Source organism: Chlorocebus sabaeus, chromosome 23 (assembly GCF_047675955.1).
Source record: "Chlorocebus sabaeus isolate Y175 chromosome 23, mChlSab1.0.hap1, whole genome shotgun sequence".
In the NCBI taxonomy this organism is placed as follows: Eukaryota; Metazoa; Chordata; class Mammalia; order Primates; family Cercopithecidae; genus Chlorocebus; species Chlorocebus sabaeus.
The window spans coordinates 36,102,686-36,128,220 of NC_132926.1; the positions used below are offsets into that span (position 1 = coordinate 36,102,686).

Below are 25,535 nucleotides of genomic sequence, written 5' to 3' on the forward strand. Positions count from 1 at the left end.
TGCCTAGCACATAGTAGATGTTAAAAACATGTTGGGGCTGGGTGTGGTGGCTCATTCCTGTAATCCCACACTTTGGGAGACCAAAGAATGGGGAGGTGAAGCCGAGGAGTTTGACGCTAGCCTGGGCAACATAATGAGACTTCATCTCTACAAAAAATGAAACAATAAATTTACAAAGCATGTTGGTGGAATGAATGAGTTAAAGCTGCCAGTGAAGCCAACTTTTACTTGGAAAAAACATCCTTTGCCCCTTTAAAACCCTCTTAAACTCCAAAAGGTGGGATTTGCTTTGGGAGAGGGTAAGTTGGATGCTGCACGTGGGTGAAGAGGCTGGAGGGAGTGGAGGTGGCAAGGCTTGGAGTTGTTTGCATCTCTCAGAGAGGTTATCCCATAGAGATAATAAATAGACGGTGGGAAGAATATTTCATTTCATTTGGAAGGCGTGGACATCTCCATTCCATCTAAGCACCCTGCTTGTCAGTCACAAAACTTAAAAATTAACTGGATACATTGCCACTGAGGAATAGACTAAATATTTGGTCAGCCAGTCATACCATATCTCTGCCACTCTGAGTGTAGAGTAGACGGCTAAACATTGCTAAACTCATTGAGAGTGCTTTTTGGTAAAGATGAGGTATAGGTACTTATACTTTGACCAGTCACACAATGCCTCCCTGTTCTTGGACTTTATCTCATTTCTCCATCTGGATTATTATATGTAGTTCAATGAGGCACGGATTTGGGCATGTTGATTTTGTGGAACTAATGGGTCAATATCTCATGTTTGTTTGAGTCCACAAATGTGAGCTATTGACCCAAAGTTTGTGAGATATGGACCCAAACATGATTGAGATTGTTAGAACAACATGCTATCATGTTGGCTCTACCAGTCCCAAAGGTCTGACACAATGGCAGTATTTTATGGGAGGAGTATGGTTTTGTTTTGTTTTATTAAGGTCTGGGAAAAGTCTGTGGACAATTCCATTTGCCGAGTGTGTGAGTGGGTATGTAAAAGACACATGTTTTGAATCCCATGACCTTCAAGAACTATCTAGGGGAAAGGTCTAATTAGATACATCTTTCTTTCTCCTTCCTTCCTTCCTTCCTTCCTTCCTTCCTTCCTTCCTTCCTTCCTTCCTTCCTTCCTTCCTTCCTTTCTTTCTTTCTTTCTTTCTTTCTTTCTCTTTCTCTTTCTCTTTCTCTCTTTCTCTCTCTCTCCCTCCCTCCCTCCCCGCTTCCTTCCTTCCTTCCTTCCTTCCTTCCTTCCTTCCTTCCTTCCTTCCTTCCTTCCTTCCTTCCTTCCTTCCTTCCATTCTTCCTATCTTTCTTCCTTTCTTTCTTCTTGCACCCAGCCTTAGTAGCAAATGTTATTTATGCGTTAAAGTGCCTACATTGATGGGCATGCAATAAATGTTAAATCACAACAATTAAGTTTAATGAGACTTAATGGGTTGTCTCACAGCTTTGCCTTGGCTTCCTGGGATGCCTCCTCTATCCTGATTACAAGGCTCTGACTGGCTGGTCCTGCTCCACGTCAGTTCCATCTTTGCGGGGTCATCTAGTTTTGCCCCATTCTTCATCGCAGACCCTGTCCTTTCCTCACCCTGTCAGGGAATGTAAGGTTGCCCCACCCCTTGTCTCCTTTAGCCTCTTCCTTTGTGCTTTCCCTCAATCCTCTTTCACTCTTACTCTTATGCCTACTTTCTTTCGTCCATATTTTCTTTACCCCCCTTTCTCCTCCTTTCCCCTGTTTTCTCCTCCAGCCTTCTTTGTCCTACCCCTTTTATAGCAGCTTTCCCCCAGGAATCACTCCCACCCCAACCTTGGGCTGCCGTGTTCGCACTGATGTTTTTGCCTTGTGGGTGAAACTGCTCATCTGCCCCAAGTCAGAAGAAAGCAGGGAAAGTCAGGAATGTTGCAATGTAAACAATATATATCCAAATATACATTCTAACCCCAACCCCATATAAGGTTGTTTTTAAGCATGTTTTGCTTTCTTTTTTTCTTTTTTTTAAGACAGAATCTTGCGCTGTCACCCAGGCTGGAGTGCAGTGGTGCAGTCTTAGCTCACTGTAACCTCCGCCTCCTGGGTTCAAGCTATTTTTGTATCTTGGCCTCCAGAGTAGCTGGGATTACAGGCGTGTGCCACCATGCTCGGCTAATTTTTGTATTTTTAGTAGAGATGGGGTTTCATCATGTTGGCCAGGCTGGTCTCAAACTCCTGACCTCAAGTGATCTGCCCACCTTGGCCTACCAAAGTGTCAGGATTACAGGCATGAGCCACCTCACCTGGCCCACGCTGTGCTTTCTTGAAGTCAGACTATATATCTAAACCCCAACCCCATATAAGATTGTTTGTAAGCACGCTATGTTTTCTTGAAGTCAGACTATAGAGCCAGGATAAATTAATTGTCCATAATGCCATACATGGCCCTATCCACAGCCATATAATTCACATAGAATTATATGTGGGAAAACAGATTGAGAAGATTAAAGTATGATACTCTTTTGATATTTGGTACTCAGTGATCTCTCTGACCTTCTGAAGTGGAGCATACTCAGGAAGCTGACTCCTTCTAGTTTTATTGGATTCTCAGAATGTTTAAAGTATCCACCTCACACCCCTCGCAGAAATTCTCCCTTTGTAGCCAGGATTATGACTTTACAGAGGGAAAAAGATATGGCAGCTACTAGTGGCTAGTGTACAGGCCCCAGAAGATGGCAGAAGTTGCTCTAATGCTTGTTAAGGACACTGTAAGGTCAAAGAAGCAATGCCAACAATCCCACCATTGTCACACCCCTGCTGCAGCCCCTTTTGGGACACCACAGAAAGTCTACACAGTAACACGGGGACAACAAGAGGCCACATACTCCATGCTGGGGCATAAGGTGGGCACGACAATTTTTCACTCCTTGGTCTGAGTAAGCGAGCCTTGAGGTATCAAATCATTATGTTTGAGTGTTTGGAAGGCCACGCCATCTATCCTCCCACCCAGGGCAGGAATTCTTGCTCCCACCTTTCCTTTCCTGAAGGTAAAATAGGAAGCACAAGGACGCATACTCGAGTCCCCAAAGAATGGCAGGATGCCCTCAGTGGAGGCAGACTGTATTTAAATGCAATTCACCTCTTTGGGGTCTAGGAAAAGCCACCCGTAGGTTCATTTGCTGGGAAACACGGTCTGCGTGGCTGAGGCAGTAGACAGCAGGGTTGTGGCCTTGCCAAGAGCTGACTTTCTCCGGAGGTCTGTCTGCTGTCCGGAGTGGCAACCGCTTCGGTGGGCAAATAGGACGGTCATCTCTGGGCCCAGGGACGCTGCTTCAGGCTGGGACGCCTTGAGGGTGGCCGGCTGTTCAGGCTTTCCGGAGGTGGGATGGGAGGTGTAATGTTTGGTGGGAGGAGGGCTGTAATTCTGAAATCTCACGGTTTTGACTTGCTGCAAGAGAAAGGAGAGGAAATGGACACAGGTGAGGTGGGAGATGTCTATTTCCCTATGCTTGTCCCCACTTGAAATGCTTCATTTATGCATTCGTTCTGCAAATATCTGTGCCTACGACGAGTGTCAAGTGCTACGATGGAGGAAGTACAAGATGCTGAGCATGCAGAGGAGCATCTAACAGTGGAGAAGCCAGGGAAGTCTTCCCAGAGGCTTTCAATTGAGAACCACAAAAGGATTAGGACTTATCTGGGAGAAATGGGTTAGGCCACCGCCTATGAAAACAGCCTGAGGCCAGAGGGTATGATCCCTTCTGGAAGATAAAAGAAATTTACCTTGCCTCTCTCCTCTCTATGTACGATTAAGGCCAATCTCAAGGCTTTCCTTTTCTTTGAGGCCTCTCTCCTGATGACTCCATTTAGAGATTTCCATAATGGCCTTATAAATCCTTAGAGCACAGTTTGCAAACTGGACACCTGCTGGCTGAATTTAGCCTGCAGAATGTTTGAGGGTTTGATCGACTTGCCAACACACAAAAATTGAGAGATTGCATATAAAAATCAGAATTTCATATGTCTCGTAAAAAAAAAAAAATCAGAGCTCTGGCACACTGGCCTATGCCTCATTCTGACAACAGCTGACGACCTGAGAAGCAGTGCCCCCTTTATATGAGATGCAAGATCTCTAGTTTATGCCAATTCCCCTTCTTCCTCTTTCCTTTCACCTCTCCTGGCCTGTTATATAGCTGCCAGGTACCTATAGGTACAGTATTTGCTTTAGCCAGTCTCTCTCTTAGGGCCTAATAAAGCATTCTGTGGTACTGCTCAGGAATGATGTCTTTCTTCCATGTAATTCAATCCTAGGGTCCCCCACTAAGATCTGAGTTTCTTCATACTTTCTGACCCTCGTCATATCTAGCTAAGATCTGGACATTTATGAAATGCTTATAGTTGTATCTAAAAGTTTGGAATAATAGGCAACCGGGGCCTAGAAAACTCTGAATTATTTCTGTAATTTGGAAAAAGAACTCCCAACCTTTATATCTGTCGATGCTTTTCCAATGCCTTTCCCTATGAGCTTATAGCTCAAGAGTAAGAGCATGAGTTTTGTATCAGATCTGGATTCTACTTCACACTTATGTGTCAACTGTGTGGTCTTGGGTAATGTTCTTTAACATCCTGAGCTGCCATTTCCTAATTTTAAAATGAGGATGAAACTAACGCCTATTTGAGAGGGTTGTTGTCAGGATTAAATAGATGGGACACATGAAGTACTCAGCACCGTGTCTGCCAGCTTGTTAGTATTTGGTAACTGGTTAACCAATGGGGAATCACATCCTCTTTCCGTTGTGAGGGGAATGGACGATGATGGTGGAATGATGCTGATGGCGGTGGTGATGGAGGTGGTGATGGCGATGATGTGACGATGGTGATGTTCCATAAATTAAAAGACAGCAATAAGCATCACCTAACTTTCTTACTGCCTTCTCTTGCCACCATCCCTCCTGCTTCACGGATATTATTGAGAACATAAGCCTTTTACAAAAACTCTTATGTCTTCTAGTGGGAAAAGTCCTGAACTAGAAGTTAACAGATCTGACCTCTGCCACGGAGGTCACAATAAGGTAGTTACAGTCCTTATCATTCAGTGTGACCTCAATGTCACTTACATTATCCTGTGTCTCAGTTGCCTCTTTTATACAATGCATAATTATGTGTCAAACGCTATGTAAGCACTTTACATATCTCATTTAATCTCCACTGCAATACTGTGTGGCTATTACTCTTTCTACCTCCATTTTACAGATTATGCAAAGTAAGTGTCTCAGAAGGGTGAAGTATTTTGACCAAAGTCACCCAGCTAGCAAACAGCAGAGCTGGAATTCAAAACAAGATTCGTCTAATGCCAAAGTCATGCTTTTTTTTCAAGCCACTTTTGGGCCTCAAAAGATGTATAAAATATTCAGGAAACAGAAAGGCAAATCAGTAACACCTGTAGGGAGGGCGTGGGTGACGTGGGGATGTTGGCCATGGCTCGGCGGGGAGTTGGAGGGGAGGAGTGTTGTGCATGAGGAGTCTTTCAAGGTTGCAATTTTGGTTCCTTGTTTACCAACACTAAAATCTCAGAGCTGAGACACTATGCATAGTAGGCGATCGAAAGAGTCAGGCCCCCAGTGTCACTCTGATCCTACCTTTTCGATGCCATTTCTTGAGTTTTCTGGTTTCACCAGGATGGATGGTGGGGCAGATGCAGGTGGTTTTGGCAGAGGCTCACTCTTGATGGGGATTTCCTTGTCTTCCATGATGAGAGAGCTGGCTGCTGAGTGGATCCGGGCCTCACTGCCCCTGCTGATGCACGTGAGGGCGGGCTCCCCCGTGAGGGCAGGCTTGGACCCCATGTCCACCACCATGGTCGAGGGGGAGGAGGGGACCCCCTGTGGCTGGTAGAATTGGAACTGCTGAGGCCGAACAACCATGGTGGGGCTGCGTCTGAGGGAGCCTACCACGAGAGTGGGGATCCCGGACTGGATGGGTCTCTGCAGGGATCCATCTGGGGAATTATAGGACAGAAAAATCAGCAGCAGGGGCGGCTGGCAGTAGGTTGGGTGGGGCGGGGTAAGCAGTGTATCCTGATATCCCAGAATAGACAAGTGCTTTCCTCATCTGACTGCACTCACTTTCTCTCGGGGTCTTTCAAAGGTGACTTTATTCTTTTTTTAGTGCTGTTTGCTGATGCTGGCGGCAAATAGCTCTCCGGCTGAATGGTGTGTGTGTGTGTGTGTGTGTGTGTGTGTGTGTGTGTGTGTAGGGGAGCTGTCAGATGGTATATTGCTTCCATTTGCCTTGTGACACACACACACACACACACACACACCATGTGAAGCAGACACAGAGGCAGGCAGACCAAATAGGAAACAAATGACAGAATCAGAGACAGGAGATAGAAGAAATTGAGAAACACAAAGGAGAGGCAACCAAGAAGAATGAGAAAGAGGAAAAGGAGAAAGAGGAGGAGAGAGGAAAACTCTGCCCAGCGACTTGCTGTGAAAATCCTAACAGAAGCTTTAGGCATATGAGCGGTGGGGGTTGCTTTTTGTCGGGGGCTGCAGGGAGGAAGGGTGAGTGGAAATAACTGTGATTGTTAGGCAAGCACAACAGCAGATAGAGGCAAATTTGGAAAGGTTATTCCACAGTTAGTGCTGTGAGGATGGGCTTTGCAATGTCTCACGACAGAGCATCTGGAATCGGACCTCCTTCTGGAGAGCCTGGGATGAGTTAAGTCACGTCACCTCTCTGTACCTTCGTTCTCTCATTTGTAAACTGGAGATAATAACAGTACATCATTGGGCTGTTGTGAGAACTGCATTCTATCAGGTGTGCAAAGTGTTAGGATAGTGCCTGGAATATGATAAATGCCGTATGTTTGTTAGCTCTTATTATTTTTGGGTAAAGGATTGCATATCCTAAAAATGCAAGGTCCAAGAGCTTGGTTTTGTCCCTTCCTGAGCTCATTCTTCTTCTTCTCTCTCTCTCTTTTTTTTTTTTTTAAATTGAAATGGTCCTGTCTAAGGAAAATGTCATTTCTTCCCCTCAAATTCTCTGGAAGGCAGGAGATCCCCGTCCCTTGGACATATGTCCTGTAGGTGACCTGGGGAATCGGGAGTTCATTGCATTCTGTGGGGAGGTGGAGGAGACACCCCTGAGAAACACAATGGGCCATTTCTCCATAAGGGTTCCACAGCATTTAGAGAGCTGTAGGTTTTGTCCCAGCCAGAGTTGTTAGTCCTTTGTGACACTCCACAGACTCGAGTTTGAATCAAAGTCATTTGTGTCCAACACAGAGAGTCTGAGCCAAGGCCACGTTGGCATTGCGACTTCTTATCAAGCCAGTTGTGTACATGAAAAGCAGGACACTCGCTAAACACAGTCGGTGTCCTCAGCTGCTGCAAGCAAGCCAGTCACCATTTACACAAGTGTGACCTTTCCATTTAGACATTTATTTCTCCACTGACAGCCCTGTGAGGTTCACGTGGTCAGTTCTCCTGCCATTTCTCTTTGCTCTGGAGAGACTGAGAGCTTGCCAGCCTCACCTTGGGAAAAGAGAGAAAGAGAAAGCCTCTGGGACCGGGGAAGTCAAAGCAGCACCAGGCAGACATGTCCTTAGGCTCTTGTAAATGTGTGAAAAATTGGCTTTACGCCTTATCTATTTATCTTGTCAATTCCTAATTTCCAAGAGATTTAATGCTTTCTTATGACATGTGCATGCAATGCAAGCAGGCAAGGCTCCATGCCAATCAAGATTTTGCAAAGGTGGAGAGGGAGTATGCTAAGGAAAGTGTGAACAATTGCTTTCAGGATGCAACTCTGCATACCTAAGTGGTCTAGACTGAGTGTGAACATTTCTTCTTTTTTTAAATCAAATATATATAGATACTAACAGCCCAGACTGGAGTGCAGTAGGAGATTGTAGCTCACTGCAGTCTCAACCTCCCCGGCTCAAGCCATCCTTCCGCCTCAGCCCCAAAAGTAGCTGAGACCACAGGCATGTGCCACCATACTTGGCTTGTTCTTTTAATATTTTTAGAGATGAGGTCTCACTATACTGCCCAGGCTAGTCTTGAACTCCTGAGCTCAAGTGATCTTCCCACCTCAGCCTCCCGAAGTGCTAGGATTGCAGGTGCGAGCCACACACATTGAGCCGTGTATGAACATTTCAACCTTAAGTGAGTTCGTGCTCTGGATGGACCAAAGATGATCTTGATTGTAGTAGCACTGACAGTAATAAAAAATATTATAAAAAACAAAAGTTTCCTGACAGATTACTATGTGCCAGGCACTGTGCTATCAGCCATATATGGGTTGTTTTATTAAGTTAACCCTGATGAGGTAGGAATTTTTATTTCCCATTTACAGAAGAGTGAACTGAAGGCGGAAGAAGTTAGTCATTTTCCCAAGGCTGTTGTGGTGGGATTACTTATTGTGTGTGTGTGTTGTGGGGAGAGGTGGAGGGAGGTACAGGAAGGTGATGGAGGGAGGCATGGCTGAGTGGAATGAAGTGCCCAGAATTGTGGGACTGGTGGTCAAACAGGCTGTCAGATGAAGGCACTGGACAGTGAAGCTAAGATATGTGCTTTCTTTTTAAGGGGAGATCTTTGCTTAAAAAGGGGCATATTGTCCCACACGTTACTCTTCTGCCTTGACCAATCATACTGCGTTTTCATGTTAATTCATCTGTTAAGATCACAAGAGAGATTGCAGAGCTTAGTTTAATTCAGGGAACACAGAACAAATCATATTTACTGGGCTTGGCTTGTCTTCTCCTACAGAAGTATAAGAAAATAAAATCTTGATGTTTTATAGAAGAATTGGGTTTCAAACACTTTTTACAATGCCTGAAAAGGAAATCTTATGGAGAAGTTCACTATGTGAAGAGAAAAAAGCATGGTTCTTGAGAATCGGTATGTATTGCCATGTGTGCAACGTGGATGTTATAATGGTAAAAATAAAGCAAGGTGCAGAATAATGCAGTGAATATTGTTAGCAGGTATGTGTGTTTCCTATCTATCTAAGGAAGAGAACTTGGGACTCAGGGTTAAGGATATGAGGGAGATTTGCTTTTGTGCAGTTTGTATACTGTAAACCTTTTTTAAAAAGTTCTATGCATTCATTACTTAAATAACATAGTGGGAATCAGGGGCTCTGATCACTGCCTCCTTAATCCTCATTTCCTACTCCCATGCCCTGCCCACCCACCCCATCCTTCTGTTTCTCTTGTGCCACCCTCTGAGGGATTCCCTGTGGTACAGTTTGAGAAGCACTGACCCAGCAAATGCTTTCATCACTCTAATTAAGAGCCAGTGTCCACGTTGGCCATGTTCTAATTATGTGTTGGCACTCAGGGCTGCCATCACCCCAGTCATTCAACAAGCATGTATGAAGTAACCTAGGGCCATAACCTTGAGTTAGTATGACTTCATTCAATAAAACTCATCATTTGGGAATTGTACAATACCCTTTGCAGGGGCTTAGTTTAAAGCCAAGATCCTGTTTTTGCAAAAAGCATCCTGTGTACCCCGGGGTCAGATCCCCCCATCACTTAGCTCTAGGCACGTACCTCTCTGCCACCACTTACTCTTTCTCATGCTGCTCCGCCCTTTCCGAAGAGACCCTTGTCCTAAAGTCCCAGGGCCGGCTGTGCTCTTCACGGGGTTGACTATGGCAGTGGGCACAAAGACGGATTTGAATGGACGGCTTTGCCCGGGATCACCTTCTGAAATGCTGCCTTGGGAGGACACAGAGGAGGTGGATAACGTCCATGTGGCGTAAAGACCAGGGCTCCGGGAGTCTGGAAAACTAGAGGTCTTTCTGGTTTTGGACATTTTTTTTTTTTTAAGAGAAGAAATAGAGAAAGAAAATGTTCAGTCAAGAGTCCTATTTAAAAACCTATCAGCTCCCAACCACATACCAAATGTGGCTACTTCTCACCTTCTTCCCACCCATACACACCCGTTTTGTCAACTACAGGCTTAACTAAAGTTGGCCCCACCTCCCTACACCCAGATAACTGTGAGGGTGTGCTGAGGGAAGGAAGGGGGCTCATATCAAGGCCTTGGTGGAGTTAGAAGACTTGAATTTCATCCTTTTTCACTCTAGTTCTGATCATTCCTCACCCCACATCCCTTTAGCCCTTAAGCTCAGAACATAAGATCCTGTATGTGTTTATTTCGTTTTACGGTGGCAATTTCTCGTGGAGTCAGTGACTTTCACAAATTCCAAAGTCTTTGAAGGCAGAGATTTCATATGACTTATATCTCTGTGTTCTGCATATACTGTGGATCAATAAACATTTGTTATATGGCTGCCATGCTGCTTTCAGCACTGATACGTCATTTTGGCTAACACATATAGAGGGCTTACTGTATGCCAGGTATTGGCCAAGTGCTTTGCCCATATTTTCTCATGGGTTCTTTACAATAGTCTTTTAAGGTAGGTACTCTTAGTGCCACTATTTTATCAATAAAAAACACAAAGACTTACAGTTGGTTGCCCAAGCAACTACTTGAACCCAGGTCTAGGCTGGCTCTCTGTTCTTACCAGTGAGCTACACCACCTCCTGGCTAGTTGGAACATTCATCATAAAGGCAGGAAAAGTCCTTTATTCTGTCTGAAATAAATGAACTAAAGCAGCTGGTAGGCCCTACATATGCCTCCATAAGACTTTAATTCTTCAGCCTTGGGCTATGATTTTCAAGAATTGCATTAAAGTTTTATGAAACAACAACCCCTTATCCACTGTTTCCAGCCTGCAGCTCCCTGAACTCCATGGGGAGTGACTGTCATTTTACATGCCTTTCTTGCCCTTTTACCAACCCATTCCCAACATCACATTTCCTATTGAGCAGTCCATTAATCACCTTGTCACCCTGTTGATTAAGTAACCTCTGCTAATTTCCTGGGAATAACCAACTCAACTAAGACCCCAGCACAGAGATGCCAAGTGGTTTCCTTCTTACCAATGCCTCCAAGTTTTCCTTTAGGTCATTTACCCTCATTTCTCCTCTCTCTCTTTGTCCCTACTTCTTTTGATCGACAAAGTAATATGTAGTTTAACAACAAGCCAGTATTGTATAATGATAAGTAAGGCATTGTTTGTGGTCAATCCTGCCCAAGAAGTATATTCAACCAAATGCTCTAGGAACTGATGCTCGCAGCAAGGGGACTTCTACCCATAGCTGTCTACCCAACCTGTCTGGTCCCCAAGGTGGTGTAGTCAGTGAAAACAAGTAGGGCCATTCATTAGAGACAGGTCAGGCTATATTCTGGGGACAAGGCCTGGGCAGTGGGGAGAAATCCCCAGCATTGGCTTCCATGGCAGAGTGCAGCTGATCTGCCTATTTTGAACAGAGGCCTCAAGGTGTTGGATGCTGCAAAGTGGATTGGAAATAGGAAAGACAAGTTCCAAAATTTTCCCAGTGGTAGCAGCAGCAGCAGCAGCAAGGGCAGAATACAGCTAATTAGACCCACACTAGCCTTATTCCATCAGTCCCTTTTATGAATGACTGTTTATAGACCAAGGTGTGACCTCATTTTTCTGAGCTCAACACTGAGCTGGATTCCAGGAACTCCTAAATCCCAAGTCCCCCATCCAACACTGAGTGCCTCTATGTCTTTTGGCAGAAAGCTCAGCACTTATCTAGTACTTTCTTCCAATGTCAAAACACTTTGCTATCATTTTTAATCCTCGCGACACCCCCAGACCTGCAGACATTATGATCTTTATTTTCCAGATGGAGGGACTGAAAGACATTCTGGGCTTAGGTGGGAGAGTGGATGTTGCCTCTGATTTGCTCCACTGTGCACGTCTCTACATCCTTTTCTCTAACTGGGATGTTAGCCCTTGAGAGCTGGCCCAATATTCAAAAAGGGCATCACAAACAGCAGCTGTGCTGTGTTCACCACTGGCAGCAGCGTCCCAGTAAGGAGAACAGTTGGACCTTGACAATTTTTGTATAGCTCTGTGTAGAGTTAAAGGCAAATGAGTGGTGGCCCATTTGTCACTTTTCTCCACCCATAAGGCACCAGGTAGGCATATATGTCTGCGAAAGTTACAAGAAAGAGGAAGACCCTGGCTAATTGGGCAGAAGGGAATGTATTAGGAGGACAGGAAGAAGAGTAGAGGACTTGGAAACAAGATCCAAGAAGGCTACAGGGGGCTCAGCAGCAGGAAGAGTCCAATCATGTACTGTGTCTGGTGCTCTCACTATGAATGGTCTTCAACTTTACCCACATCTTTTCCTCCCTTGTTCAAGTTTCCAAGTCCCAAGAGGGAGTGTCATATTGGCTGAGCCTGACCCTTAGCTGTGGTGATGAGTTGGGGAGGAGGAGGATTGCATTTCTTCAGCCTCTGAAAACAAAGGAAACCTCTGCCTTCCACCAACACTACACACAATAGGGGAGACCCAAAGGGATGTTGCTGCTATTAAAGAGGGATTTAGATGCTGGACAGACGAAAACTTGACAAATGCTCTGTATAACCTGAGGATCTGGGAAGAGGCAACATGGTGGCGGAGATTTAGCTGTGGTCAATAACAGCTGGACAGGTGGTTGTCATCATCCAGCACAGAGGGCTGGACACAGAATAGCACAACAGACTTTTCCTCTCCTGGTAGCTGAAAGGCTCACTTGCTGACTCTTAAATTGAAATGCTAGCATTCTGATCAATTATAATCTCTAGTTTATCCCCAAATTCTGGCTGGCTCAGTTCATTAGGGGATGATGTTAATAAGAACATAGGCTCAAATGCTCACATCTTTGGGCCCTGGCTATTTTATAAAAGGCTGCAGTATATACCAAGGGGGCTGGATGGCAGTGAAAAGCCATCACTACAAACAGAAGACAAAGGCTAGGGGGAAAAGGACCCAAACACAGAGAATCAAAGAGCAGAAAAGGGCCTTGCACATGTAGCCCAATCCACTCAGTTCTTACACAAAACTTGCTAATAGTAGCAGAAACTCAGCTGACAAAGGACAGTATTATTCATCCCTGAGACATGGGAAGAAGTAAACTTCCCACCAAGGAAAGGGTGGTTAAGAACAAGGGTTACCTGCACGCAGATAGACAGACTGGGTATATATCATTCATGTCGGAGATTAGTGGGGATGGGAGCTTTTTTTTTTTTTTTTTTTTTATTTTATTTTGCATCAGAGGGATCATCAAGGAAACAGTATAAACACATTGAAAGCATTGATCCTCTGCCACCTAAGAACCCTCAGGAGCATATCCTCTATATGCCCTTGTTCTTCTTCAGGATGTTGGTTCCCCATAAACAAAACCATGCCTCAGTGTTAGCAGCACCTCAATATTTGCATATGTTCAGATTTTCTTGAACTGGGAGTGAGGGGAGAACTCAATGGCAACCTATTGTGCTGAAACTCCATCCATTGCCTGACACGTAGGCATCTCACAAGGGGTGAGTAGAGATGCTCATGACTTGCCCAAGAACACAATAGACCGACCTCGGCCAAGGAGAGAAATGAAAACTGGAGCTTTGAAATACACTGGGATGAAATTCTATACACACTCACTTAGGATGACCACACGGCTCGATTTTCCCAGGAGAGCCTCAGTTGATACCTGCCCAAAAGTGTCCTAATTTGGATGATTAAGCATATGGTCACTCTTATTCTATTGAGTCTTTGATGGTGTAACCAGTATTTGGGACTAAGGCCTGATGGATAAGCAAACGCCCTAGTCGTAGGGATGAGCCCTGGGGAATTCATGTTAAAGCCATGGAAAAAACCTTTCATAAATTAGGGTAGGCATCCTCCTTGCTCCTCACTGTCAGTTCTAGGGCATTTCCCACCCTGCTCAATACTTCCCAACTTTGACTCATATTATCAGGCTCGACTACCCACCACTCCACCTTCCTGCAGTCAGCATTTACTCTCCAAGTTTCTCCTCTCACTCCTTGAAGATTTCAGCTTCTGGCTTGTTGTCACTCTCTGGATACAACTCATCCTACCATGATGATCTCATCTCATTTCAGGGCTTTAAATAGCATCTCAAGGCTGGAGTTCTCTCTTAAATGCTAAAATCATACATTCAGCTGCTTACCAACATCTTTACTTGGATTATTAAGAGGCATCTCAGGCTTAGTCTGCTGTGAACTAAGCTTTTACTTCCCTCCATACCCCCAAACACGCTCCTTTTATGGAGCAGTCGCTATCTTATTTAAAGGCAACTCCATCTTCCAGTCACTCAGGGAAAACAACATGGTCTCACCTTGGATCCTCTATTCTTTCACACCTGACATTTTATCTGTTAGAAAACCCTGTTGTTTAAGGTATATTCAGAATCTAACCACTTCTCCCTACCTCAACAGCTAACACCTTGGTTCAATTCACCATCACCTCTCCCCAGGATTATGGTATCTTCTTAGCTAGTTTTTCTGCTTCCACCTTTTCCTTTGTATAGTTTATTCTCAACCCAGCAAATAGAGGGATTCTGGTTAAATGCAACTAACATTATGTCACTCTTCTGCTCAAAACCCAGCAACAGGCTTAAAGCCAAACCCCTCATTATGACCTAGGAAATTCTTTATGACCTGGCTACCCCATTACCAGTCTCGCCTCCTTTCTAATCTCCCCCTTGCTTGCTCTAATCCAATCCTGTTGGCTTCATGTAACCTCTGTCCTCCCGGTTCAAGCAATTCTCCTGCCCCAGCCTCCCCAGTAGCTGGGATTACAGGCATCCACCATCACGTCCGGCTAATTTTTGTATTTTTAGTAGAGACAAGGTTTTGCCATGTTGGCCAGGCTGGTCTGAAACTCCTGACCTCAGGTGATCCACCCACCTCCACCTCTCAAAGTGTTAGGATTAACGGCGTGAGCCACTGCGCCCAGCCTACTACAGGACCTTTGTTTGTCCTTGCTGTTTCTTTAGCCTGGACATTTCCCTCAGAGATCCACATGGTTTGGTTCCTGCCTTCCTTCTTACTTCCCAGCAAAGCCATCCCTGACCAACCTATGTAAAATTGTAACCACCCCCAAAAATCCTATCATCCTTTCCTAAATTTTGTTAGCCAGTATAATTAACACATCATATAGATTACTTAAATATCTTGGCTTTAAAAATATTCATCTCTCCCACTACAATGTAAGCTCCTGTAAGCAGGAATTTTGTATATTTTGTTTACTGGTATTTCTCCAGTGCCTGGAAAAGTTCCTGCCATGTAGTTAGCACTCAATATTTGCCAAATAAATGAATTAAAGCATCAATTGTAGACCTCAGTTTTCCCTTAGGTATTTTACAACTTTGTAACCAATTTCAAGAACTTTCCTTTGAAAGGAATAGCTATGATCTTTCATCCCACTTTCTGCCACATGAAGAAATCTTTTTATACAACCTTAGATCTATGAGGACTCAGGCCAACTTTGCCTGCACTCTTTCTAAAAAGAGAGTCCACCATCTCACCAGCTAGCCCGGTTGGAAAAATCTATGCACTAGAAAATGCTGCCTTTTATTGAACCAAGATGTTCTTGAACATCTTAGTTTACTGAACAAGACCAGTTGCATACACTGGTCCACTCCACTGCCCCCTCTCAGAACAAATTTACTGCCCTATTTACACAGTATCTTACGATCCCTCTGCCCCTTGTCTTCTACAGGTTAAATAATCCCAGTTTCTTTATCGGTTTCTCCCATGATGTAGTTTGCTGTCTCCTCACCATTATTGCTGCCCTCCTCCGGACGCAGCGCCTCACCTAAATGAAGGTCCCCAAAAGTGGGCATATGACTAGGTCTGACCCCCACAGAGTACAATGGGGCCCTTTCCCTGTGATTGTGACCCTCTGGTATGTCATAAAGACAGTACTTGATGTGTGGTGGTAGCCTCACTGCCTTGCGACAGGGTTTGCTTGGGCTGATGTGGGGTGGAGGCACGAGGAGTCATGGATAGTTTTGGGGTCTGGGTGCATTTGTGGCAGTGGTATGAGGTGGCAAGACAAAGAGGGGGTCAATGACATGAATAGTATGCCACACAATGTAAAAGATCGGGAAAAGCTGTGAGGGAGGAGGCCCTGCAGCGTGACTAGCATTTCATCTTGGGTGTGGAGGAAGAGGTCGCGGTCTGAGTTCATGGAAACTCTGATTAGGGGTCACTCTAGCAGCCTGAGAAGTTTCCCAAGGTGCTCTGGGGAAGTCATCTGACCACATTTTCCCATCACGCCACTAGATGGAGCATTGGGATAGAGGATGTGAAGTGGGGTTCCTGGGATTTGTGCAGAAGAAAACCTGATATCCAGTTCTTGAGCAAGTTGCTTAACTCTGCACACCATTTTCATCTGGAACATAATATCTACCTTACAGGATTCTTGGGCACAGCCAGTGAGCTAAGAGATACAAAAGTGCTTGTAAGCTGTGAAGGGCTCCAAAAAAGATAACTAGTTTTGCTATTTTGTTTAAAAGAGATAGGCGGGTTATAGAGCAAAAAGCACTTTCTTGGCCTGTTTGCTGAAAGAGCATTGGGTCTTCCACCAGTTCAACCCACTGATGGCCCCTGGCCTAGGGTGGCCTAAGCTCCCAAAGTCTGAGATTGGAGGTGACGCACCTGAAAATGGGGATGACGTAATTGTTTGGGAAGATGCCGACTCGCCCGGTGACCAAGGAGACGCCCCTGAGCCAGCCGTCCTGGCACTTCCCCAGGACCCTGACACCTTCTCCCTTTTGCAGGTCTAGCTCATCGGGTCCATGGGCTGAGTAGGAGTGCAGGGCTACAAACCTGGGAAGACACAGAGAACTGGTGAGGAAGGAAGATGTGCCTGATGCAGGGCATGGAGCGGGGGAATGGTGGAGGGAGACTGCCCGGTGGTTAGCGATAAGAAACTTCTTGGCTGAGCGGGTGCAGTGGCTCTCGCCTGTAATCCCAGCACTTTGGGAGGCCGAGGCAGGTGGATCACCTGAGGTCACAAGTTCGAGACCAGCCTGGCTAATATGGCGAAATACCATCTTTACTAAAAATACAAACAATTAGCTGGGCATGGTGGCATGTGCCTGTGGTCCCAGCTACTTGGGAGGCTGAGGTAGGAGAATCGCTTGAACCCAGGAGGCGGCGGCTGCAGTGAGCCGAGATTGAGCCACTGCACTCCAGCCTGGGTGACACAGTGAGACTCTGTCTCAAAAAACAAAACAAACACCGCCCCCCCAAACAAAAACAAAAACAACAAAGAACCTTCTTAACACAGAAACCTGGACATGTAAGGCAGATAAACGTGGAGCACCTTTGTTGAAATAGTGGTGGAGGAGGCCAGGTCCCTGCCTTCATCTCCCTATCATCCTCCATACAGTGCACAGCAGCAAATCACTAATGTAGGCCAGTCTCAGCACTTTAAACATGGGGAAACAGGCCTCCAACAAGGAAAGGAGTTTGCGACAGGAATTCATGTCAGAGACGAGCCTCAAACCTAGAAGGTGCTGCTCTACCTAGGATGCTTTTGCACTAGTGCTTGCTGGGTTCCCAAGGAAATGGTGGCAGCCAGCAAGGCTCAGGGGAATAAGAGGTCGGCATAGAAGCCTCTCTGATCCAGAAAGCAGGGACATATTTGACTCCCGGGAGTGGCCTGAGGAGCCAACTTAATGTAGGCAGGGAAGTAGATGTTGGGAAGTGGGAGGCAGGGGGTAAGTTTTGGTTTTGGTGTCCAGGGGAATCCTGGCTGCATGGTGGGACTGTGAAATTGGCCTGTGTCATGGCAGAAAGTCCTCAACTTAGAGCAGAGACTTTGCTCCCTGAAGTCCATATAGGAATCAGGCAGGTAATATCCAGGTATGAGTCAGAGGGGTAAAGGCAATCAGGACAGCTGAGGCTGTGGAGGTGAGAATAGCTACCTGATCCAAGGCGTTCAGGAAACAATCCATTGGTTTGCCAGATTCAGGGGTCACCAGTATATGGCCCCCAGGCATCTCAGACATCAGGAAGCCCTTCCAGACTCCAAGGACTATGAGACACTGGAGCATTTTATCAAAGGGAATGGGGGAGTGTTCTCTACAAGGTTTTTTTGTTTTTTTCTTTCTTTTTTTTTTTTTTTTTTTTGAGACGGAGTCTCGCTCTGTCGCCCAGGCTGGAGTGCAGTGGCCGGATCTCTGCTCACTGCAAGCTCCGCCTCCCGGGTTCACGCCATTCTCCTGCCTCAGCCTCCCGAGTAGCTGGGACTACAGGCGCCCGCCACCTCGCCCGGCTAGTTTTTTGTATTTTTTTAGTAGAGACGGGGTTTCACCGGGTTAGCCAGGATGGTCTCGATCTCCTGACCTCGTGATCCGCCTGTCTCGGCCTCCCAAAGTGCTGGGATTACAGGCTTGAGCCACCGCGCCCAGCGTTTTTTTCTTTCTAAAATGCTATATTTAGTTTTTGCTGATTACTAAAACAACATCTATTTATGACCCAACATTTTGAATCTAAAGCAAGACAATAGAAATTGCTCAATACCAATCTCCCAGTGATGTTGTGGTATATAATCTTCCAGTCTCTTTCTACTTTTGTAAAATAATGAGCTAAGAGTGATGTGGTTTGCTAATTTGTGTTGTCTTTTTTTTTTTTTTGAGACAGGGTCTCACTCTGTGGCCCAGGCTGGAGTGCAGTGGGATGATCGTAGCTCACTGAAGCCTCAAACTCCTGGGCTCCAGTCATCCTCCTGCCTCAGCCTTCTAAGTAGCGAGGAAAACATGTGCACAACCATTCCTGGCTAATTTTTAAATGTCTTTGTAGAGATGGGGTCTCACTATGTTGCTCAGGCAGGTCTGGAACTCCTGGGTTCAAGCAATCCTCCTGTCTCAGCCTACTGAAGTGCTGGGATTACAGGTGTGAGCTACTGCACCTGGCCCTAATTTCTGTTTTTCACCATTATTTCACTTGGAAGTGGTAAAGGAAGGTGACCTATTGTCTCTCTGGATGGGACGGTTTGGGAATGGTGATGCTAGATCACCACAGTACATGGTGAAGATGACCCTTTTGTGCCAGACTGGGGTGAAGGGATGAGCCTTTTACTCACATGTTTGCTGAGAGGTGTTGCTGGGAGCCCGGCAGACTGACCATGGCTGTGCAATGTCCTGGAGAGACAGGTGCGGGGTGATAAGTGCTGACCTGCACAGACAGAAAAGACAGCCAAGCAGAACCAGTGAATGCCACAACCCAGGCCCACAGCAAACAGAGCAGCTACACAGAAAGACCTGACACAGCTGAAAACCAACAGCCATGCCCGGTGCCACCCATTGTGTGTCCTCTCTATGGTTTGTGGCTGTGGGCACAGGGAGGTGGGGAGGAGCTGGTTTATGGCCTGCTGGGGTGGCATGCCAGGACTGCATTCCAAAAGACTGCTCAGATAGGGTGGAAGATGAAGAGCCGTCCAATTTACAGTCCACAGGGCACTAGCAGGCTCCTCCTCCTGTCCCTCTTCCTACCCCACCCACCTCCCTCTATGAAAACCTGCTCTTGGAAAATGAAACAGTGGATAATATTGATTCAGAACTGAGCGCTTGCAAGGCAGTTTGAAATGCTTTATAAGTATCAGCTAAGTTAATCCTTATTAAAGGAACTGTTGTAATCCCCATATTTGGATGAGAAACTGAGACAAAGACAGAAAGAAAGGTTACACATTTAGTATGAAACAAAGAAAATCTAAAATCAGGCAGTCCAAGTTCTGAGTCCATATTCATTATCGACTATTGCTAGAATTACATACATACACACACACACACACACACACACACACACGCCTCTCCAATGAGTTATAGAAGTTGAATTTGAATCCCTTTCACTTTTCCAGGATAAAAGAGGAAACAATAATGATAAAACGATAAAAGCTCCTGGAAGGCTGGGCTCAGTAGCTCATGCTTATAAACCTAGCACTTTGGGAGGCTGAGATGGGAGGATTGCTTGAACCCAGGAGTTCTAGACCAGCCTGGGAAACATAGTGAGACCCCATCTCTTTAAAAAAAAATTAGCTGGTTGTGATGGTAGGTACCTGTCATTCCAGCTACTCAGGAGGCTGAGATGGGAGGTTCGCTTGAGCCTGGGAGGTGAAAGCTACAGTGAGCCATGATTGTGCCACTGCACTCCAACCTGGGTGAAAGAGTGAGATGCTCTCTCTCAAAAAAAAAAAAAAAAAAAAATGTTCCTGGAAACTGCCTACTATCCTAGGGCTTTGGCAAACATATTGCCTTGCTTACTTTCTTCTGAGCACATATCACAGATTATGAGTGTTTCCTTGCTAGACTGTAAATTCCATGAGGGCAGGGACTATGTCAGTCTGGTTCATCATTGTATTTCTGCATGCTCAATATGTAATTGTAGCTTAAAGAACAAAGGGATGAGTAAAGGAATGAATGAAAAGGTCTTCCTACCTAGTACACCAAGGATAATGAAACCTTCTCCATGCCATCCAGAGTAAATACATTCAGTCTTTTCAGTCATCTATGATGGCTACACTGTGTGTGCCTTTTTAGGACTATGCTGTTGTAGGTATAACTATTGTTTGTGTATTTGTGTTTATGCAGGTGTGAGTGCATTATTAAATACATATGTCCCTTTGTTTTGAGCAAATATATATGTTTGCTCAAAGCCCGTGTCAATTCAGTATACATGTGTGATGGCATTGGGCCATTGCAAATCTGGTTTTGTTCACACATGTGGTCTATGGATTGATGTGTGTATGCTGCATGTGCTGCGTGAGATTGCAGACACAATTGCCTAATGGATTGTAAATATCTGTGTGAGATTCTGTGTGTATGCACGTGAACTCTAGAGGTGTGTACAGGTATGCCCACCATGTAATTTTGTACACGTATCTGTATCAATGATTGTGTAAATGTATATGTGGCCATGTATGTATTTGTGACAGTCCAGAGATCAAGTTGTAGGATCAAAAAACCACTTTAGTCAAATAATAAGTGTTGGTGAGAAGGTATAAAAATGGAAACCCTCATACATTGCTGGTTGGAACGTAAAATGGTACAGCCTCTTTGCAGAACAGTCTGGCAATTCCTGATATGATTAAACATAGGATTACCATATGACCCAGTAAATCCATTTCTAGAATATGCCCAAAAGAAATGAAAACATGTGTCCATACAAAAACTTATAGGCAAATGTTTCAGCAGCATTATTCATAATAACCCAAAGAGGGAAACAACTCAAATGTCTACTCATTGATGAGTGGATAAAGAAAATATGGTATAACCATACAATGAAATATTATTCAGCCATAAAGAAGAATGAAGTATTGATACATAAGAGAACATGAATGAACTTTGAAAACATTATACTAAGTGAGAGAAGCCAGACACAAAAGACCACATGTTATTTGATTCCATGTATATGAAATGTCCAGAATAAGTCAATCTACAGAGATAGAAAATAGATGATCATTTCCAAGGGTTGGGATGATGGTGAATATGAGGTGATAGCTAAAGGGCACAAGGTTTCTTTCTGAAGTGATAGAATATCCTAAAATTGTAATGGTAATGGCTATACATCTGTGAATATACTAAAAACCACTGAGTTGTATACCTTAAATGGGTGAATTGTATGGTAGGTGAATTATATCTCAATAATAAAGAATTAAGAAGAACGAAACCATTCCACAATCACCCTCCTGAGGTACTCTTAGCACTACATAAAATGTTCTGAGTTTGTAATCAGATATTGTTACACCAGTTCCTTCAAACAGACACGACAAGGAGCTGGCTTTGGGCTAGGCTGCTCCTTGCCTATGACTGGGGAAGGTAAACCCCTACAGGGCTTATGTTTGTGGAAACTGTCGAAGCACTGATTAAACGGGATGGACTTCACTTAACACTCTGGGATTTCCAATATTATGTTTGAGTAAAGGAACTGCTATCCACAAACACCATTAATCCTTTAGGGAGGGGGAAGATGCCAGAATGCGAAGCCATCTTCCATTACACTAGGGTCTGTCTTTTTACTTCTCTGGGCCTTTATCTGGGGAGGGCATGTTTCCCCCATTTGGAATAGTGAGCCTGGCCAGGAGAGTAATCTGTGGGCTTGTGATGGAGTTATTTCTAATAGGGAATGAGAAAGGATGTTAGTTTCTCAGGTTTTAAAGTGTCCTGGAGGCGAAGAGAAAGGATGACATGAGAAGGAGGAGGAAGGAGACAATGAAGAAGAGGGATGAGGGAGAGATAGTGGAAAACCCTTAGAATAGAATAGGGTAAAACTAGAACAGAGATACTGTGGGAGAACGGTAGCTCCAGAGGGACAGAGTGAGGAAGGAAGGAGAAAAGAGGGAGATAAAAACAGTTTGAACAGGCCATGTTGGAAAACAGATTGGCCATTTTTTATAAAGTTAATTATACACTTTCCATACCACTCAGCAATTGTACTCACAAATATTTACTTAAGAGCAATGAAAACATATGTCCATACAAGGACCTGTACATGAATGTTCAGAACAACTTCATTCATTTTAATGAAAAACTAGAAACACCCCAAATGCCCATCAACTGGTGAATCACCTGGCAAATTGTGGTATAACCACAGCAGTGTACTCCTTAGTGATGAATGCAACAGCAGGATGAATCTTAACATCGCCCTAAGTCAAAGATGCAGGACGCTGAAGACTATATACTATATAATGCCAATTATATAAAATTTTAAAAAAGGAAGCCACAGCTATAGTGACAGAAAACAGATTAAGGGTTGCCAGGAGCCAGGGTGGAGAGAGAGGACTGATAGCAAAGGGGCACAAGAGAGCTTTTTGAGATGATGCAGATGTCTGCTATCTTGATGTTGGTAGTGATTACATGCTGTATACGTTTACCAAAAATTATTGAATTGTATACTCAAAATGCTTAAATGTTATTGTATATAATTAAACCTCAATAAAGCTGTTAAAAAACATGAATACATTATCTAGTTAAGGCCATGGGAAACATCCAAGTGACCTTAGCTTGAGTCAGCTCGAGGACTGGAGGGGACGAGTCAGGAAGGGGACGAGAATCACTCAGCTTCATAGAGGGCAGCTAGCAAGTAACCCTCATGGTAAGGGACCACCTGAATAGGAGAGAAACCAGAACAGGAACCTATGGATCAGAGGCTCAATCAATAAGGCAAAGGAAAAATGAACGAATGAATGACTGGAGAAACAGGAAAAGAGAACAAGGTAGACATAGGCAGAGAAGAGAGAAACTGGGTGGGAAAGAAGACAGGCAGAACAAGACAGAAAGGAAGGCCCCACCCGGTAAGTGAAGACAACCAGACAGATGGCTAGCTTCTGAGGAGGCAAGTCTGCTCCTGTCACTGGGATCGAAGAAGGAGGCCCAGCCTTTCTGAGTGAATGGGCCTGGCCCTGGTTCGTTTCCCTGGGGTCCAGTGTGACCTCAGGTACCCATGCCACAAGGGGTTTGTGAGGCTGGATGGGACATTCTCCACCAGCTGATGCTCCCTGGCACAGGGTTCCGAGTCCTGAGCAAGATCAGGGTAAGTATGGGTGTGTGGGTGTGGTGGGGAAGGGCATTCTTGCTGAAATCTAAACACATTTTTTCCCTCCCTTTTGAAGGAAATGACTCATTTAAAATAAGTCTTTATCAACCACAGCAGAATCCACAGCTATATGGCTTCTGGGAATTTCCAGGTCTTCAGGTGCTAAGTGAGGGAGGAAGAGGGTATGAAGCCTCCTGGCACAGAGTTGCTGGCAATGCTCTGCCCTGCTGGTCCTGCTGCCTTCACCATCAGCCACCCAGGTATAGAAAGTGCAGCTACTTCTTAGGAGTCCAGGGAGGAGGTCTAACTTAGGACTCAGGCCAGTGGCTCTACCATCTACCAGGACCTGTGATCTTGGACAAGTGGTTGAATTCTGTGGATCATCCATTTCTTCAAAGTCTATAAAATGGGGCAATGATGGTATTTCTCTTTAGAGTTGTTATGAGGTTTAAGTAAAATAATCCATGTAAATTATTTAGCACAGGATTTGACACACTATAAGTGCTCAATAGATACTACTTATTTTGATCTGCAAAGAGATTAGTTACTGCGTAGGGTGGGGACAGAGTGGGTGCGGTACCTCTTATGGGGCAGCCTGGCGAGTTCTTGGACTGAAAGCAGGACCCAAGAATGTGGTGGGTATGGGGAGGAGCGTCTGTAGCAACCTTGCTCCTCTCTTCTAGCAGAAAACCTCCCCACCTTTCCGAATGTAAGTTTGCTTTTCTCCATTCCATGCTCTGGCTCTCAGCTATTTCCTCCAGGGCTTTGCCTTTTGGTAACTTGGCGGGTACGGGGTGACTGTCTTCCCCAGCGGAGTGTGAACTACTCTAGAGCTGGTTATGGTACTACACCTGGTATTCCCCAAAACTAACAAGTGCCTTGAACCTACAGTGTTCACTCAGGGTTGAGAGAAGGGCTACATTTTATTTTATTTTGTATTTTTTTGAGACAGAGTCTTGCTTTATCACCCAGGTGACAGTGCCATGGTGCAATCACGGCTCACTGCAGCCTCAACCTCACAAGCTCAATCGATCCACCCCTCTCAGCCTCCTGAGTGGCTGGGACTACAGATGTGCAACACCATGCCCAGATAGTTTTTTGTATTTTTTGTAGAAATGAGGTTCTACCATGATGCTCAGGCTGGTCTCCAACTCCTGGGCTCAAGCGATATGCCCTTGGCCTCCCAAAGTGCTGGGATTATAAGCGTGAGCCACTGCGCCTGACCTAGGGCTGCATTTCAGAGAGAGAAAATTAGGTATTGGTGGTTTCTGTACCCACCACTAGGGACAATCTGGAGCTGACTTTATAAAGTTAAAAGCTCGTTCCCCTCTATAGACTCAAAACAAGTTAAGAGCCACATTTGGTAATTGCTGTGTGTGGACCTTCTTGCGTCCTAGGCACTGTGCTAGGCACTGGGGTTACTGCAATAAGCAAGACGCACAGGGCTCCATTCTCATGTGGAGCTCACAGTGTATGCCAGGAAGCTCCTGTAACATGTGTAACGTACTCATACTCAGTGACACCTATGACTATGCTGTGTAAGCCTGAGCATGTTGGGGTCGGGGAAGATCGGGATGCTCTGGGAGCTAGCAGGACAGGCTTGCCTGGACCTCCAAGGGCTGCTTCACCCTCACATGCTATGACTCCAGTGCTAATTTATACATGGGCCCCATGGTCATTATCCCCATTTTTATAGATGGGGAAACTGAGATAAAAAGATTTCACAATTTTCAGGCGGTGGCCAAATGGGTGGACAGCTTGATACCAGAAGCAAGGACCCTAGGCTCAGAGTCCTTTCTGTAGAGCCCAAGGTTAACATTTCCAGACCTCAGTGTGGCTGAAGGGGTCATATAGAGGAAGCATATGCATTTATGTTCGTGGATAGGATGACCACCGTTCCTGTCAGGTGTCCCTAGTCATACAGAATAGGTCTGCAGGCAGGTGGAATATGAAGCTGTCTGTGCTTGTTTTTCTTTTCCTTTCCCTGGCAAGGCAGAGCTGAGGGAGTCAGAGCTCCAGTTGCCAGGCGGCTATCAGCCCTTCACCATCTACGGCTGTCTCAGGGCCAGCCCCACCTGCAACCCTCCCTGTTCTTGATGAGCAAGGAGCAGC

At 45.2% G+C, this 25,535-nt stretch overlaps 1 protein-coding gene across 4 annotated transcripts in view; it reads right to left on the reverse strand.

The window, feature by feature from the left end:
- SH3RF2 (SH3 domain containing ring finger 2) overlaps positions 1-25,535 on the reverse strand; it is a 145,660-nt gene that overhangs the window by 15,983 nt on the left and 104,142 nt on the right. For all 4 annotated transcript variants that reach the window (XM_008014841.3, XM_008014840.3, XM_038006463.2 and 1 more), the window contains exons 6-10: positions 18,976-19,067; positions 16,542-16,712; positions 9,567-9,799; positions 5,626-5,984; positions 3,126-3,434 (exon numbers count right to left, since the gene is read on the reverse strand). In XM_008014841.3, coding sequence (XP_008013032.3) covers positions 3,159-3,434; positions 5,626-5,984; positions 9,567-9,799; positions 16,542-16,712; positions 18,976-19,067 — 1,131 coding nt within the window. In that variant the 3' untranslated portion in view covers positions 3,126-3,158. The remainder of the gene's footprint in view (positions 1-3,125; positions 3,435-5,625; positions 5,985-9,566; positions 9,800-16,541; positions 16,713-18,975; positions 19,068-25,535) is intronic.